The following is a 17,204-nucleotide window of genomic DNA, read 5'->3' as shown; positions in this document are numbered from 1 at the left end:
CGGACATATTTAATAGTAATATTCTATAAGACACTATTGGTAAGTTGGTTTTCTTTGTCTGTGATCTATCATATTTGATGGTAAAGAAACAAAAGAAGTTCATGATATCGAGCTGGTATTGATATTATTGTGTGGCATGGTCTTCATCATCAGTGTGGAAGAGAATTTGGAAGTGTCATACTTTACCTAAAGTAAGAAATTTGCTTTGGCGAGCATGCACATCAGGTTTGGCTTCAAGAGAGGGGTTGCCACAATGACAAATTCCAATTGATGTTTCATACTTGTGATGCGGCAGCACAGTGGAGACTCCATTTCATATCTTGTATCATATCCTTTTGCTCAGGCAGTATGGTCTGACAGCTCGTTATCATACAATGTGAGAAATTCAGGTGATATTTCTATCCAATCTTGGGTACAGAGCAGGTCTCCTTTCGACCAGTTTGAAAAAAAGCGAGGATGGAAGACCGTGGGCTGTTGTGGTACTGTACAGTATCTATGGAGAGCGGGGTTTATGGAAAGTGCTGGTCTCCTATGGTGGTTATAGAAACTGCTCAAAAGGCTCGTTTAGAGCTCTTTCAGGCTCAGGGTCATCCTGTATTTAGATCTATAAATATGAATGCCAACTCCAGTGCCTCTTCAAATAATGGCTAGGTTTGGATTCTTCTTCACTTTCCAATGCGGAAATTCAATATCGATGCATCTTGGAGTAGTGATCATCAATGAGGAGGATTAGTGATTTTGATCATATATCACCTTGAACAGCTATGTATTGCAAAGTCTGAACTAACAAGTTTTATTCTATGCTTCTGGGTGAGGCAATGGCGGCTCGAAGTAGTTTGTTGGAGGCTCTAGAGGATTGTGTAAAGAGGAGGCTTATGGTGGAGATGGACTGTAAGAACTCTATTCATACATCTGTCACACTTCCTCAAATATTCTTTTATCTGTGCAGTTTGTGATTGGAGACATCTTATATTTACCTACTTATTTCTTTCATTTAATTTCCAATATATTTTTATGGAAATCAACAAGTTAGCTAATTCCCTAGCTAGGAAGATGTTATCTATGATGTGTATGACAGTATAACTTAATTCCACTCCATGGTTGAGGGAGTTATGTACCTTGTCAACTATGCACTTCTCACGTGTTTTTTTTTTTTCTTTTTATGAAAATAGTGATTAATATAATTAAAAAGAAGGCAACTGATTACAGTGTTCCAATAGACATGGGACTTTAGTACGACTAGTAAACTGTACAAGAGATCTAAACCATCCTATTAAAGTAGCATTTTCAAAAGACCGAAAACAAACGTCTTTGGCCCGATCCAAGATCTTCAAAAAGTATGTTAGCACTTCCCCAAAAAAAAAAAACAAAAAAACAAAAATGAAATGTTGAAAAGAAATGTAAGCATTCCAATTACAATCATTAATGCATATTAATAAAAACATGTATCCAAGCAATGTTCTTATTATCAATTAAAAATGCACTTGAATATGCTTTCTTAGAATGGAAATGAGTACCAAACATTGCCTGAGATTTTGATTATGGATATCTCTAAATATAAAAACATATTTTTCTTGGTAGAAAACATAAAAATATATTCAGTAAATTATTGGAGGTGGTTCCTTCTTCTTTCTTTTTTTTTTTGGGGGGGGGGGGGTTAAGGAGGTGGTTCCTTGATTGCCTTATTATTGATTCCTTTACTATTATTTTTTTTTATAGGTTATTTGTTATTATATATAATTCAATGAAACTTGAAACCATATACATGTATGCACCTTATTATATACACAACAGCATCTTTTGAGACCATTAAATTTACATTCAACTTTAATATAATAATTATTAACTATTGCTATTCTAAAAGTCCAAATCAATTCAATATCGAATATCATTGTAAAAAAGAACCCTGAAAGGCAACATAGTCCCTGCACCCAGAGACAGAGGTGCATGAAATGATTGCCCCACACCCATGAAAGGTGGAAACCCACCCCTATTGATGCTTTCACGCATGCCCCCATTGGTCCTGCGCTGGTGTAGGGGAATCCTACCTCTCAAGAAACCCTCTCCCAAAATCATTTATCCTTTGTTTATTCAACCATTACATCGTTTACACATTAGGTGGTATCGATTGATTCAATACTCCAAAAGAATCCTAAAAATGAAAATTACGCCTCCATATATGTTAGTCTATCACAAACTCCAAATTCATATGGGAACAGTCTCTCTTCTATCACTGCTAAACTAGGGGTACCATCTTTAGTTATCTGGATTCACTAGGGGTTCAAGGATCTAAACTAAAGAATGAAACTTTAACCCTCTGTTGTTTCATTGCATGGTATCTGTGGCGTGCTCGAAATGATCTCATTCTTGAAGGCAAGTTTTGGACTCCAGGCGATGGTAATCAATGTGATGAAAAGGCAGCCACCGAGTTCACCAATGCTACTCGGATTCCATTTCAGTCTAACCCTGGATTACATTGTCTTCTCCTTCAGAAGCCACCTATTAAGGATACGTTATCAAATTCAAATTTAAGTTTGAATTTCAGCAACCACAATATGAGTTGACCTGATCCAAGCAACTCCTACACGTCTCTAGCCGTGATCTATTTTTTTTTTTATTTTGTTCCTATTATCTCTCCTGTATAAGTTCTGTAGAATAGTTTTAGATAAACTCAAACTTGAACTTCTTTTTTATTTTCAAATTCTAAAATTCTTTATGTAAAGATCATATACATTATAAATACAAAGACCCAATATCAGAATGATATGTGGGTGAATTCAAATCCATTCTCATCTCTTACACCACCCATATATTGGACTTAGCCTCCAGATGGGTCTCTGAAAGTAAATTGTGATGCTTCACTGTTGCCAGATAGTCTAATCGGTGGATTGGGATTAGTTTCTGTGATCATTTTGGGCGTCTACTTCTAGCTGCTTCTTAATCAGAAACTTTTGGGTCGGTTCTGATTGGTGAAGCCATGGCTATTCGGAGAGCCCTACTTCAAGCCATCAATGATTGTTTGGATCATCTTATCATTGAATCGGATAACAGAGATTTTATCAGCTTTCTCACTGTTGTGCGAGACAATCCACCTAGTTCGGTTGTTCCCATTCTCAAGATATCAAACATTTTGACGTCGTATTTATAGTCATGTGTTTTTCGTTTCGTTACAAGAAAGGTAAACAAACAACTTAACTGATTCTTTTGCCATGGAAGGACCATCTGTGATGTATAGAACTACTTGGCCTCAATCCATTCCATGAATTCCAAAATCATATGCTTTTCACATCAATCTTAATAAACTATTTCTACCAAAAAAAAAAAAAAAAAAACCCTCCAAATTGACATATTAGTCCAAAATAAAACAATTTCTACCTCTTAATCATCTACCTCTTTGGGTGACCAGTATAAACTTACCACAATCAAAATTAATCACCAAAAAGTTAGGATCAGCGTGTCTGTCTAAACTCAAATGGTTCACCTCATATTGCACAATTGATCTACTTGTATTTTCAGTCGTTAAACGTGTACTATCACATTCCTTCTTAATTTTTCAGTCGTTAAACGTGTACTATCACATTCCTTCTTAATTTTTCAACAAATTTTCAATGTTTACCCTATGGTAAGAGCTTAAAATTTGAAAGATGAATAGAGGAGAGTGAGGTTTACCTGTTTTTCCAAATTAATCAAGGTTATCAAAAAAGACTCTGTTTATAAAGAAAATAATAGAATGAATAAATAAATTAATTAATGAATTAATGTTTTACATCACATATAACGGTATGTATAGACAACTTTCTGGTTCTCCTCCCTAACAATTCTTAGATCAATGTAGAGCATGAAGATGTGGAAGGATCAAACAATGCTGGAAGAAGGTACTTCCTTCCATTTGCACCGTTGGCATTGTAGCTAGCACCAGTAGTTGAATCCACCAACAACTCCCCTGCATAACCAGGGTAAGCCCCCTTCCCATAGATACCAGGGCAAGCTGAAGCTGCCTCCAATGGTGCCTCAGCTGGGCCTTGATAGAAACCATTTCCAAAAGGGTTGGTAGCAGTAGCAGCCAACAGACTAGCCAGATTGATAACCATTCCATCCATGCCCACGTCATTGTTTGGAGCAATCAATGGTGGGTTCTGAGGGCCATAGATGGGCTGGTGGAAGGGCCAAGCACATTGACCTGGGCACTGAGTCTCAGAGTTACCTACCCAGATGTAAGCGAACTTTGATTTCTTGCCTTGGGAACCATGGCTTCCGCATGTGTCTATACAGAAGCCCTCGACGTTGACATCTGCGGCGGTAAGAACTACATTAACGGCATTTCTATGGTCGCCTCTACCTGCGAGCTGCACGATTTGCTTCCTGGTGAGGGATTTGCCCAATGAGTATTTCTCGTCAAGGATTTGCCTACCCATTTGGAGAGAAAGAGAAGAGTAGGTCTTCTTGTTCTTGGAGCTGAGGTGGTAGTACTTGTCTGTGGTCTTCCACCATCTGAGAACAGAGGATTGGGGTTCGGTCTTCAATGAGGCTGGTGAGGATGAGAGGGAAGAGACGAAATCAGAGATAATGGCGCGTTGGGCAGGGTTGAAATTGCCGTACCAGATTAGATTGACAGAGATTTTGCCTGAGAGAAGAGGACCCTTGTGGTATTGGAAGAGCATAGACTGCCGCTCCACCGATCCAGAGAGTCTTCTTGCAGCATTGGAGAGATGTAAGAGGGAAACCACCAAGAGGACTTGGTAAAGCAATGTAGAAACAAAAGAGGCCATATTAGTGAACTTGAGGAGTAAAGAAGGGGAGGATTTGAGAAGTAGAGACAGAGTTCTCTGCGGGAGAGAAAGATAGGCTGAGATTGATCTTTAGATGTAATGGAGGAGAGAAGGTGGAGATTGTCGTTTGGCTGTTGTGGAGAAAAGATGGTATGGGTTCTTTATATATATAGTTCTGATATCTTTGGCCAAATGGGTTGGGAGAAGCAACGGAGAAAGATGGGCTTTTGTGTTTGTTTAAGTGTGTAGCAGTACGTGACGGAGAGGGGGTGGCCTCAACTGTTAGAGTGATGACATTATTAAAAAGCAAAACGTGTTGTTTGAACATTTTATTATAGGTAAAAGAGGGGTTTTCCCCCATTTTCCCTTGCTTTATTACAGCCCAGCTCCAGCTTAAGAGTGAGAGAAAGAGAGACAAGTGAATGAAACGCGGAACTAGGAAGCTGGATTCCCTTGCTTTATTTATTAGCGGAGGAAGTAACCAACCAACTCATGATCCTTTTCTGTGCTGACTGAAAGCTCATTTCCAACTCCTCCAGGTGTTGGAAGATCAGCCAGCCAGCCTTTAGGTTGAATTTTACGAGTGAAGGACGATATGGCCTAGTTAAACTGTATTTCCAAAAGATAAAAAAAAAACACATCTGATGCTTTTGTTCAAAGTACTACTACTAAAAAATCATCCAATTTTGTTACAAGTGATGATTAAAATTGAGAAGCACTTCCTAGATAATCAATCTATATCTTTTTCTTATTTTGGCTTTTATGCCATTTAGAAATGTTTTAGGACTTAAATTTTATGCACATATATTTTATGTTATCATCTAATCATGTGTTAAAGTCTTGATTAAGTTTATATTTTCAACATTTTAATTTATTGCATAAAAAAAAAAAAAAATTGTTATAACTATCAAAATGATAAGAACGACTAAAAAACAAAGAGTTTTTTCGATCTATCGAATTGGATTGATTGAGATCTGATCTGATTTTCTCATATTCTTAAAACCTTATTTTGGATTGATCATGAATACACAAAGATCACTCTTTTGGCCATTTCTTCCTAGTATTTTTTTAAGGGGCGGAAGTTAGGCACAGCACTAGCTTTCTTGGAGCTAGTAGCTCAACAACGAGGGTTGGGATGAGAGGGGCAGGGGGACTTTTCCATGGGTGAGGAGAGAGGTATGCCTGCCCTTATCCTTTTTTAAATCACTAAAAATGTAGAAGATTATTGAAACTTACCTCTTCTAGCTAAATTTACAATAGTTAAATCAAAAGCTCTAAAAAACCAAAGATATGTCAAATTAAATTTATGTTTTTCTTCTTGATTTCATTTTCTAGGGTTTTGGTTGTTACCAATTGATTTATGTCTAATTCTTTCCTGATTTCAATTCAATCCGAATCCAAATCGATGTTGCAGATCCCATAAATCGGTTTTGAGAATTCAAACCCTAAATGAAACATCTACTTACTCTAATCTTTGAACACCTACACACAATAGAGTGAAGCACTGTCTTCCTTTGTTGCTTCTCTCCATTGTAACTTTATCAAGGTTTAAAAGTTTGGAATCATGATCGGAAATCGGAATCAACTCCCATTGCTTATCTCTTAGCAGATTCACATTTTTTTTTGTACATTTTTTAAGGTTAGCCATTTAGGCCGTTGATTAATTGTCTTAGGAAACGTGTGGATTTGGCCGTTTGGGTGCAGGAAAAATGTTCTCAGCACAAGGGGCATAGGCTGCATCCACCCAGACACATGGGACGGATAAAATGACAGTCCCACCCCCTGAATGGCTGAAATGACTGCCCCAGCCATCCCATGTGTCTGCCCCATACGCGCTGCGATGCAGAGAACATTGCCCCGGAAAAAAAGAATGCAGGAAAGCAAGACAATCATTAAGCTGCAACGGCTGTACTTCTTTGTTTTTTTTAATTCATATCTTGATACCTACCTTCCCCATATCTGGATTCAGAAAACTCATCAAAGTATATCATAATTAAGCATTTAAGCCTTCACCCCACAACGCGTCTTTGGTTCTTTGCAGCACTGAGAGTCAGATACTTTATAGTACTGTAGACACTGCCTTTGCTTCTCTCAAGTTCAGCTGTCGCCAACCCCAATTTCAGCCTGGAGTTTCTCCCAGGCTTTCTCTAGTTAATAGAATCTATCTTCTTTTGACCAAAAAACAAAACAAAAAAAATGCTCACCCCACGCCGTAAAGTAATTAGAAATGAATTTACCCCTTTCATTCCAACTATATAATACTCACATGAACCCCTCCTCTGTCTCTACAAACAAAAACTCAAATACCATATTATAGCTAATTTAGAATAGATGCAAGGGCATTAGTTTATCATATCTCTACGGATTTTTATATGTTTCATTTCTGTCAATTTCCTCCCTTAGATTATCGATACATGGCATGCTTAAATCCTATGGTAAGATTTGAATTATGGTATTCACCCACCCAACCCTAACCTAACACAAATTACCTTATCTCTCTCTCTCTTTGTTGTTGTTGCAACTCTCGGAGACGACGGCAAATTGCCATGGTTTCGCTGATTTTGAGTAATGTCAATGCATGCCTGGTCCACCATATCTCAGCCCTTTCTGGACTGAGATCAGGCTTCACCAATAACATTTAACCGGGGTAATCCCACAATTTTATGAATTGCCAATGATCGACATCTCCAATATAATCTTGCAATCATCTCTTCTTCCTTTTCATTTTTCTTCTTCTTCTTTTTCTTTCTTCTTTTCTTTTCTTTCTCCCTCTTCCTCTTTGTCTTGCAAAAACCCTACTAGGTTGGCTTCAAAGTTCACACATCATGCACATAGCTCAATGGAGGCAAACCATAAGCTTGAATGATGGCTTGATGGAGTTTAATGCATGGGAAACCTTTTTTTCTTATTTTTCCTTTTCTTTTCTTCTATTCCTTTTATATCTTGAGGTTTCTTCAAACCGTTGGTATATTCTTTGAAGGCACAGTATCAAATATTCTCTTGAAAACTTGAAGTCAACAATAGAACATAGAACGTTCGGGGATTCTTGGGTTCAAGCTCTTGGGAGCTTTCTCTAATTCTCTCTCTTATACCATAGGGATTTTCTTCATTTTAATGAATTTTTTAGTGTGGTTTTCACCACCATGCTCATGATAAGGACCTTAACACATATTGTAATCTCAGGAAGAACTTCCAAAATACATCTCCAATTTCAAAAACTCTCCCAATTTGCTCTGTTTCCGTGTGATGATACGAAAAACACATTACTTCTTCGTCCGGTATTGAAACGACACAATTCCATTTGAGTTGGACAGATGACTTGAAGAACTATAGATTCTATGTGGATCACTCTGCCCAGTTCTATCATTTAAACCTTCCAAAATTAGCTCCAAACATACTACCACTGTGTGAAACTATGATTTCTCTCTTCAAACTAAATGGGGCTTTCACCCAATGCTACCACGTGCTTCTGATGACTATATAACACTTTGATATGTTTCCACATAAGCCTGGATATCTTTGTATCACTGCCAGAGTGTCACATCACTACCAAATCACTGCTTGACCATTTCAACTCTCCCAATTTGTTGTCTGATCTCTCCAATCACTTCCAAGACCTATGTACACTCTGTATATCTCTACAAATTGACATTTGTGCACCATTCTAACACTGCCTCAACTACCACATGCCACGTCATCAATAACATTTCCCATGCAATGCCTGCTATCAAATCACTGCTTCGCAACCTCACTGATATTGTTGGTATTGCCAAATAACTCTATAACCCCAGTGATATATCTATACACCCATGTACATATCATTGTCACTTCACTAACACCTCGACACTGCTGATTGTTCTCCAATATAGATTCTATGTGGATCACTCTGCCCAGTTCTATCATTTAAACCTTCCAAAATTAGCTCCAAACATACTACCACTGTGTGAAACTATGATTTCTCTCTTCAAACTAAATGGGGCTTTCACCCAATGCTACCACGTGCTTCTGATGACTATATAACACTTTGATATGTTTCCACATAAGCCTAGATATCTTTGTATCACTGCCAGAGTGTCACATCACTACCAAATCACTGCTTGACCATTTCAGTTCTCCCAATTTGTTGTCTGATCTCTCCAATCACTTCCAAGACCTATGTACACTCTGTATATCTCTACAAATTGACATTTGTGCACCATTCTAACACTGCCTCAACTACCACATGCCACGTCATCAATAACATTTCCCATGCAATGCCTGCTATCAAATCACTGCTTAGCAACCTCACTGATATTGTTGGTATTGCCAAATAACTCTATAACCCCAGTGATATATCTATACACCCATGTACATATCATTGTCACTTCACTAACACCTCGACATGCTGATTGTTCTCCAATATAGATTCTATGTGGATCACTCGCCAGTTCTATCATTTAAACCTTCCAAAATTAGCTCCAAACATACTACCACCGTGAAACTATGATTTCTCTCTTCAAACTAAATGGGGCTTTCACCCAATGCTACCACGTGCTTCTGATGACTATATAACACTTTGATATGTTTCCACATAAGCCTGGATATCTTTGTATCACTGCCAGAGTGTCACATCACTACCAAATCACTGCTTGACCATTTCAACTCTCCCAATTTGTTGTCTGATCTCTCCAATCACTTCCAAGACCTATGTACACTCTGTATATCTCTACAAATTGACATTTGTGCACCATTCTAACACTGCCTCAACTACCACATGCCACGTCATCAATAACATTTCCCATGCAATGCCTGCTATCAAATCACTGCTTCGCAACCTCACTGATATTGTTGGTATTGCCAAATAACTCTATAACCCCAGTGATATATCTATACACCCATGTACATATCATTGTCACTTCACTGACACCTCGACACTGCTGATTGTTCTCCAATATGTGAGTGTGTTGATCTGATAGTGTTAACAACAATGATAACACCATTGCCATATTTCCATCAAACCTCTTAATCATCTAACTTTTTAGGTGGCCAGTATATATTAATCACAATGTAAATTAATCATAAAAAAGTTAGGGTAATAGAATGAATAAATTAATTAATTAATGAATTAATGAATTAATGAATTACATTACATATAATGATTCTCACATCTACAAATTATAACTATACTTCCTTGTACCTTACCGGAAAAAAAAAAACTATACTTCCTTGTATGATATCTATTTACAGCTTTCTGGTTCTCCTCCTTGATTCTTAGATCAATGTAGAGCATGACGATGTGGTAGGATCAAACAGTGCTGGAAGAAGGTACTTCCTTCCATTTGCACCGTTGGCATTGTAGCTAGCACCAGTAGTTGAATCCACCAACAACTCCCCTGCATAACCAGGGTAAGCCCCCTTCCCATAGATACCAGGGCAAGCTGAAGCTGCCTCCAATGGTGCCTCAGCCGGGCCTTGATAGAAACCATTTCCAAAAGGGTTGGTAGCAGTAGCAGCCAAGAGACTAGCCAGATTGATAACCATTCCATCCATGCCCACATCATTGTTTGGAGCAATCAATGGTGGGTTCTGAGGGCCATAGATGGGCTGGTGGAAGGGCCAAGCACATTGACCTGGGCACTGAGTCTCAGAGTTACCAACCCAGATGTAAGCGAACTTTGATTTCTTGCCTTGGGAACCATGGCTTCCGCATGTGTCCATACAGAAGCCCTCGACGGTGACATCTGTGGCGGTTAGAACTACATTTACGACCTTTCTATGATCGCCTCTAGCTGCGAGCTGCACGATTTGCTTCCTGGTGAGGGATTTGCCTAATGAGTACTTCTCATCAAGGATCTGGCTACCCATTTGGAGAGAGAGCGAAGAGGGCTTCTTGTTCTTTGAGCTGAGGTAGTAGTATTTGTCTGTGGTCTTCCACCATGTGAGAACAGAGGGTTGGGGTTGGGCCTTCAATGAAGCTTGTGAGGATGAGAGGGAAGAGATGAAATCTGAAACAATGGCGCGTTGGGCAGGGTTGAAATTGCCGTACCAGATTAGATTGACAGAGATTTTGCCTGAGAGAAGAGGACCCTTGTGGTATTGGAAGAGCATAGACTGCTGCTCCACCGATCCAGCGAGTCTCCTCGCAGCATTGGAGAGATGTAAGAGGGAAACCACCAAGAGGACTTGGAAGAGCAATGCAGAAATAAACGAGGCCATATTAGGGAGCTTGAGAAGTAAAGAAGGGGAGATTTTGAGAGATAGAGAGAGAGAGAGGCTGAGATTGTTCTTTGGATGTAATGGAGGAGAGAAGGTGGATGATTGTTGTTTGGCTGTTGTGGAGGAGAGAAGATGGCATGGATTCTATATATAGTTTTGATATCTTTGGCCAGATGGGTTAGAGAAGCAACGGAGAAAGAGGGGCTTGTGTGGTTGTTTAAGTAAGTGCGCAGTAGTGAGTGAGTGATGGAGTCATGGAGGTGGAGGCCTCAACTGTTTTGAGTGTTGACATTATAAAAAAGGCAAAACGTGTTGTTTGAATTTTTTATGGTAAAAGAAGGGTTTCTTATCTGAATTTCCCTTTCTTTATTTAATAGTTTACAGCCCAGCTCCAGCTTTAAGAATATTACGGAAGGAAGTGTGGAACTAGGAAGTAGGAAGTAACCATGCAAGTCAAGATGACCCTTTTTGGTGCTGCAGCTCATTTCAAACTCCACCAGGTGTTGGGAGATCAGAAACCTGATACCCCTGTTTAGCAAATTGAGGGTGTGAAGTGTCTTCACTTGTTTGGGTCTTATCTAAAAAACATTTAAAACATTTGATGCTTTTGTTCAAGGCAAAGTTACATCTTTTTTAAAAATTCATCTGATTAGGTTACAATTGATGAAAATTGAGAAGTAGATAATCAACCTATACCCTTTTCTTATTTTTTCTTTTAGGCTATGTAGTAATATTTTAGAATTCAAACTTTATGGATATATTATCTCATGTCATTATCTAATTATGTAAAATTTTTCTTTCTCAATTCTTGCACTGAAAATTAATATTTGTTTGTAACCATCAAAAGAATAATAACAACTACAAATTCAGTTTTATCTCAACTTAATGGGATCGGTTAAATGAATCCAACAAAACAAAGTAAAACCGAGGTCTAAACAAAGGTAGGGGGAATGGAACGATATGCAAAGAGAGATGGGGATAAGATGAGTAATAGAGACAAAAAAAAAAAAAAAAAAAAAAAAAAGAAAAAAGATAAATGAAAGGTGGAAAGTAAAAGAATAATAACTGCTAAAAAAAAAGGTAAGATTTTTTTAGGTCTATTTGACCAAGTTGGCATCATTAGTGTGCACACATTTGTTGCCATGTGGTTGTTAGATGAGACTAAAATTTTGTGGGCAAGACAAGACTCCAAAGTCGTTGACGATGTATCAGATTTCAATACATATAAGGTTAGTCCAAGTAGTGGAATAAAATATTAAAAAATTTGGGGACCACAACAGGATGCATGCTAATACATGGATGGCTGGAAGAAATAAAGAAAATATTAGTATAAGGATGTTATTTGATTGTATTTGAGTCCAAAATCTAATATGCTACCAATCCAAATCATCCCAAGGTATCCAATGATCAGAATTATCACATCACCTTTCCATATAACACGATTAAATACACAAATTTTTTTTTTAGGGGGGGGTAGGGGGTGGGGGGTTGAACAATTAAATATACAAACCAAAGACACCAATATGGTCAAGTAAACAAAAAGAGCATTTTTTTTTTCTCAAAAAACAGCTCAAAGCCAACCAATTGAACTTTCGGCCCGGTTTTAGAAACTATGGTTAATTAGCGCGAACAATATCGACCCTGTGACAACAATGTCCTAACTTCTTCAATAATAACATGGTATAAAATTATGAATTGGAATTTGTCGAATAGGATGTATTGAAATTTGATATGATTTTCTCGAATTCTTAGAACCTTATTTTGGATTGACCATGAATGTACAAAGATCTCTCTTTGGCCATATCTTCCTTTGTATTTTTTTACTGGGCAGAGGTTGGTCATGCTTCTAGCTTTCCAGGAGGTAGCGTCTCAGCATGAGGGTTGGGATGGGAGGGGTAGGAAAACTTTTTTATGGGGTTGACGAGAGAGAGAGACACCAAGCGTGCCCCGACCTTTACTAGGGGTGCAAGTTTGGCCTTGACGGCCCGAGCCTGCCCTGAGCCCGAACAGGGCCTAGGTTGAGATACCTTGGCCGTAAGGACGAGTCAGGGTTGAGGCCTCAAGCTGAGCCCAGCCCAACCCCATCTTGTCTTCTTCTTCTTCTTTGTTCTTCTTCTTCTTCCCAGCCTGGCCAACCCATGCATCTCCCTTCCCCCCCCCCCCCCCCCATGGTCAAGGCCAATTAAGGTAGCCCGGGCCGACCCTGAGGGCGGTATAGGGTTGGATTGTTTTGGCCTTGAGTCAGAATCGGGTCGGGCCTGGGCCCAACTAAGGGGACTTAGGGTTGAGTTGGGATTTTAAAAAGCCTGGCCCAACCCAACCTTGTTGCAGCCCTAGCCGTTACCCTGTCTTAAGTCAGTAGAAGTGTAGAAGATCAATGAAACTTATCTCTTCTTGTTTTTTTCCGCTAAAAGATCATTTGTATAGAAAAAGAATAAAAAGGATTACAAGCCAAAAATATATTGAAAACAAAAGGCTATAAACCCCTAACCCCCACCTTCGGCATTGCCATCAACATGGGAGAGGCTTAGCCACAAAAGCAAAACAAGTTTCGAAACCCATATCTCAGTCTACATTGAGTATCTACCAAAAGATCGACTTGAACTGATGGCGGGAGCGCTAGGGAATTATCCGACAATGCACTCTTTGCAGCCTCCCGCTATCGGATTAGCTTCACGAAAGCAATGAGAAACCTTCCAATGGATTGAAGATTACAAAAAAAAAAAAAAAAAAAACTGATGGTAAATCCATTATTGATAAACAAACCATGAAATAGATTTTTCATTTACGACTGTAGTCGCGTTACGGTTTCGGATGGTAAAAAAGGGGACTTTTCTTTAACGCATTACACCAATAAACAAAATAATTCTGTTTTTTAACTAAAATAAACCATTTTGTTTACATCTTAATCTTTACTAAATATATAATAATGGTGTGACAAGGTGAAGCAGAGAACAAGAGGGGTACAAGACTAAGTGGGTTTGTTGGACGGAGATGGGGTGGGTGGGGCGGTGGTGGGTGTGCCAGGGTTAGCGGCATCGAAAGGGCGAAAGGGGTGTCGTTCCTTCTAATTGGTTTTTTATAAAAAGCTGTTAGTGTGGTTTGAGTATAATACGTGCTGTTAAAAACGTTTTTTTAAAAATACATAGGGGACGGGGGGAGTATTATAGTTAAAAATCGGGGGAGCATAATTATGATATCGACTTTAATACTAAGGTCCAAAGAGCCTGAATCCCCAAATCTTTGGCTATTGAAATGCAATCTCACAAGGGCTCTAAATTCCACCCCATATTTTGAACAAATGCCAAACTACTACTCTAGCTTGAGAGTCACGAATGACACTGCCCCACCAACACGACCCAGATTGTAAATTGAGCACCCATCCACATTTAACAAAAAGCAAGTGAACGTTCGAGCAAACCAAAAAACCCTCCAATACTGTTGTTGGATTTCTAGGGATTCCAGGAATACCAAAACGTCTAAAGCACAGAAAATCATCCACCGAGCTCACACGACCCTGGCTAATAGGCACTTGATCTTTCAAAGCTTTAAAAATCATACGAACCAGCTAGTCAGATCGCCTATATTTCCCTTCAAAACGTCTTGGATTTATCTCCATCTAAATAAAATATGGAACAAGAACCAAACCCGCACGTCAAAGATCTTTCAAAGTTTGTTTCCTAGATTTGCGAATCCATCATGACACAAGGTCTAGTAATAGAAAAGCACATCAAATTGAGTGAGAGAAAGTACATTCCAGAAATAAGTGAGAAGTCAATTCTGGAACAGTAAGACTCTATTTGTTTGAGGAAAAAAAGTGAAAAATAAAAAAATAGGTGGAAAACTTGTACCTATTCTCACAAACTACTATAAATGTGACTATTTGATTAGACTCTTTTATTATATAGGGTGGGAAACTTTCAGACAAGTTCATTAAGTGCATTAAATTCTTGTCTGGTGAGTTGGCATCCCTTTTTTTCTCACCTCATTCACATTCAAAATTGGACTTGGCATTGCTTTTAGAAAAGCTATTTTTGAGTCTTTCTCCTCTTCTTATTTCCTTTCTTTCCCATGGAATCCCACCCTATATCCATTTTCTCTTTCCCACTAAATCCCATCCCGTTACAAATTTTATATTCCATTATTTTCTTTTCCTTTCATTTCCTTGTCAACCCAACCCACAACATGTGGGACTCACTCTCACAAGTTTACCACCCGGCCCTTTTGATTCAGTAAACAAACGGGGCCTAAAGCATAACTTTGGAATGAACCAAGTCATCCAACGAAAGCTTTCCTTGATAATCTTCCATGCGAAAATAGATTGCTTAGACAAAAAAGCTTTTTCCCAGATCACAGACAGATAAGGAACCTTTGGGTTTCTTTTCCTTATCAACGATGGTTGAATCAAAACTCCAAAAAATAAAAAAAAACCCAAAGATCAGTCAAAATTTATGTTTTTCTTCTTCATTCCATTTTCTAGGGTTTTGAACTTTTCCAATTGATTATGTCTAACTCTTTCCTGATTCAATTCAATCTGAATCGAAATCAATGGTGTAGATCTTGTAAATCGGTTTGGAGAATTCAAACCCTGGATGATACATCCGCTTACTCTAATCGTTGAATCGCTACACACACAAATAGAGTGAAGCACTTTCTTCCTTCATTGCTTCTCTATATTGTAACTTTATCTTTTTTTTTGGTAAATAGCATTTTTATTGAAGGCAAGAGGAGCGCAAGACATCCTGATTACAACCATCGAGGAGCCAAGGAGTGGACAATGGCCAAACTATCTTACTTACCTGAGGCAGGACCTTCCTGGCTAGAGAATCAGCAACATGATTTGACTCTCTAGGGATATAATTCATGATACAATTGGAGAACCAGGGTAGGATAACTCTGATGTCATCCACCATGCCAATCAAGTCAAGGGGGATAGGGCTGGATGGATCATTAATGATGCGTGCCAGCGTAGCATTATCCGTTTCCAGCATAATATTATCCAGGTGAGCACCCACATTGGATTGAAGACCACTGAGAACAGCCTGGGCCTCGCCCCACAGAATTGAAGGAGCCGTGAGCGGTTCAGAAATGGCCAGAATAGGGGTTCCTTGTGCGGTTCTGATGACAAAGCCAACCCCTCCCCTGGAACCTTGAGAAGCCGAGTAATTACAATTGAGCTTCAAAAAGCCCGGAGGGGGGGGGGGGGACCCACTGTTGGATAGGTGGATCGATGATGGGCTCGTGGGGACTCACAGTCCTAGAGGCCTGCTGAAATTCGTCAAACGCCCGTTGAGCACGAAGGAAAACATCTTGCAGTTCCTGGGCACTTTGTTGGAACACAAGTTCATTACGCGCCAACCATAGGTACCAGCAGACATAGAAGAACATATTGTAATTTTATCAATGTTTAAATTATAGACAAAGTTTTTCTCCACCCATTGAGGACAGTTCACCCATCATCCTAAGGTTCACAAACCCCTCCTAAGGATTTAGTATGTTTCAAAATACCCTCCCGATATCCATTTCCGACTTCTCCCGCAACTCAATGAGGGTGGAGAGAAATTAGTAGGTCCTTAAAAAAATAATTGGAATCATGATCGGAATCAACTCCAATTGCTTCTCTCTCAGCAGATCCACATTATTTTTAATTTTTGCAATTTTTTAAGGTTAGCCGTTTAGGACGTTAATTAACTGTCTTAGGAAGCGTGTGGATTTGGCCGTTAGGATGCAGGACGGCTACAGTTATCAGAACAAAGCGGTGTAGGACGGCTAGTCGGTCACATTGTTCAAATTTTAGGTCCATTAAAGCACGACTATCATTAAGCTGGAATTGCTCTACTCTTTTTTTGGTTTTTTTAATTCATGTTGATACCTACCTTCCCCAGTAGCTGGATTTCAGAAAACCCATCAAAGATTATCATGAGGCTTCACCCCACAACGCGTCTTTTTGTTGTTTTTTTTGATGAGACCCCACAACGCGTCTTTGGTTCTTTGCAGCGTGAGAGTTGAATAGTTTATACTACTGTAGGCAGGCAATGTCTTTCTGCGTTGCTTCTCTCAAAGTCCAACTGTCTCTACTCCAGTGTTCACCCCACGTCGAAAAGCAATAAGCAATGAATTCAGTCCTTTCCTTCCAACTATATAATTCCCACATGACCTCCTCTACCTCTGCAAACAAGAACTCAAAGACCTTCTCATACTTTTTTTCCACCTTACTTGAGCTCTCAAGTTGTTTGAGAA

General features: G+C 39.0%; 2 protein-coding genes across 2 annotated transcripts; both read right to left on the bottom strand.

Moving 5' to 3' along the window:
• Positions 1-3,793: 3,793 nt before the first annotated feature.
• Positions 3,794-4,793, bottom strand: LOC122659769 (protein PHOSPHATE-INDUCED 1-like). Its single transcript, XM_043854903.1, has one exon. It carries the CDS (start codon positions 4,767-4,769, stop codon positions 3,822-3,824), a length of 948 nt encoding a protein of 315 aa, XP_043710838.1. The 5' UTR covers positions 4,770-4,793; the 3' UTR covers positions 3,794-3,821.
• Positions 4,794-9,953: 5,160 nt separating this feature from the next.
• On the bottom strand, positions 9,954-11,042 carry LOC122659773 (protein EXORDIUM-like). Its single transcript, XM_043854906.1, has one exon. The coding sequence runs from the start codon at positions 10,962-10,964 to the stop codon at positions 10,020-10,022; it is 945 nt and encodes a 314-aa protein (XP_043710841.1). The 5' UTR covers positions 10,965-11,042; the 3' UTR covers positions 9,954-10,019.
• Between the last annotated feature and the right edge of the window lie 6,162 nt (positions 11,043-17,204).

Source organism: Telopea speciosissima, chromosome 4 (genome assembly GCF_018873765.1).
Source record: "Telopea speciosissima isolate NSW1024214 ecotype Mountain lineage chromosome 4, Tspe_v1, whole genome shotgun sequence".
Taxonomy (NCBI): domain Eukaryota; kingdom Viridiplantae; phylum Streptophyta; class Magnoliopsida; order Proteales; family Proteaceae; genus Telopea; species Telopea speciosissima.
This window is presented reverse-complemented; position numbering and strand designations above follow the sequence as displayed.

Excerpts from the sequence above, each read along its gene's own strand:
- LOC122659769 (XM_043854903.1), bottom strand. The coding sequence starts at position 4,769 with ATGGCCTCTTTTGTTTCTACATTGCTTTACCAAGTCCTCTTGGTGGTT.
- LOC122659773 (XM_043854906.1), bottom strand. The coding sequence starts at position 10,964 with ATGGCCTCGTTTATTTCTGCATTGCTCTTCCAAGTCCTCTTGGTGGTT.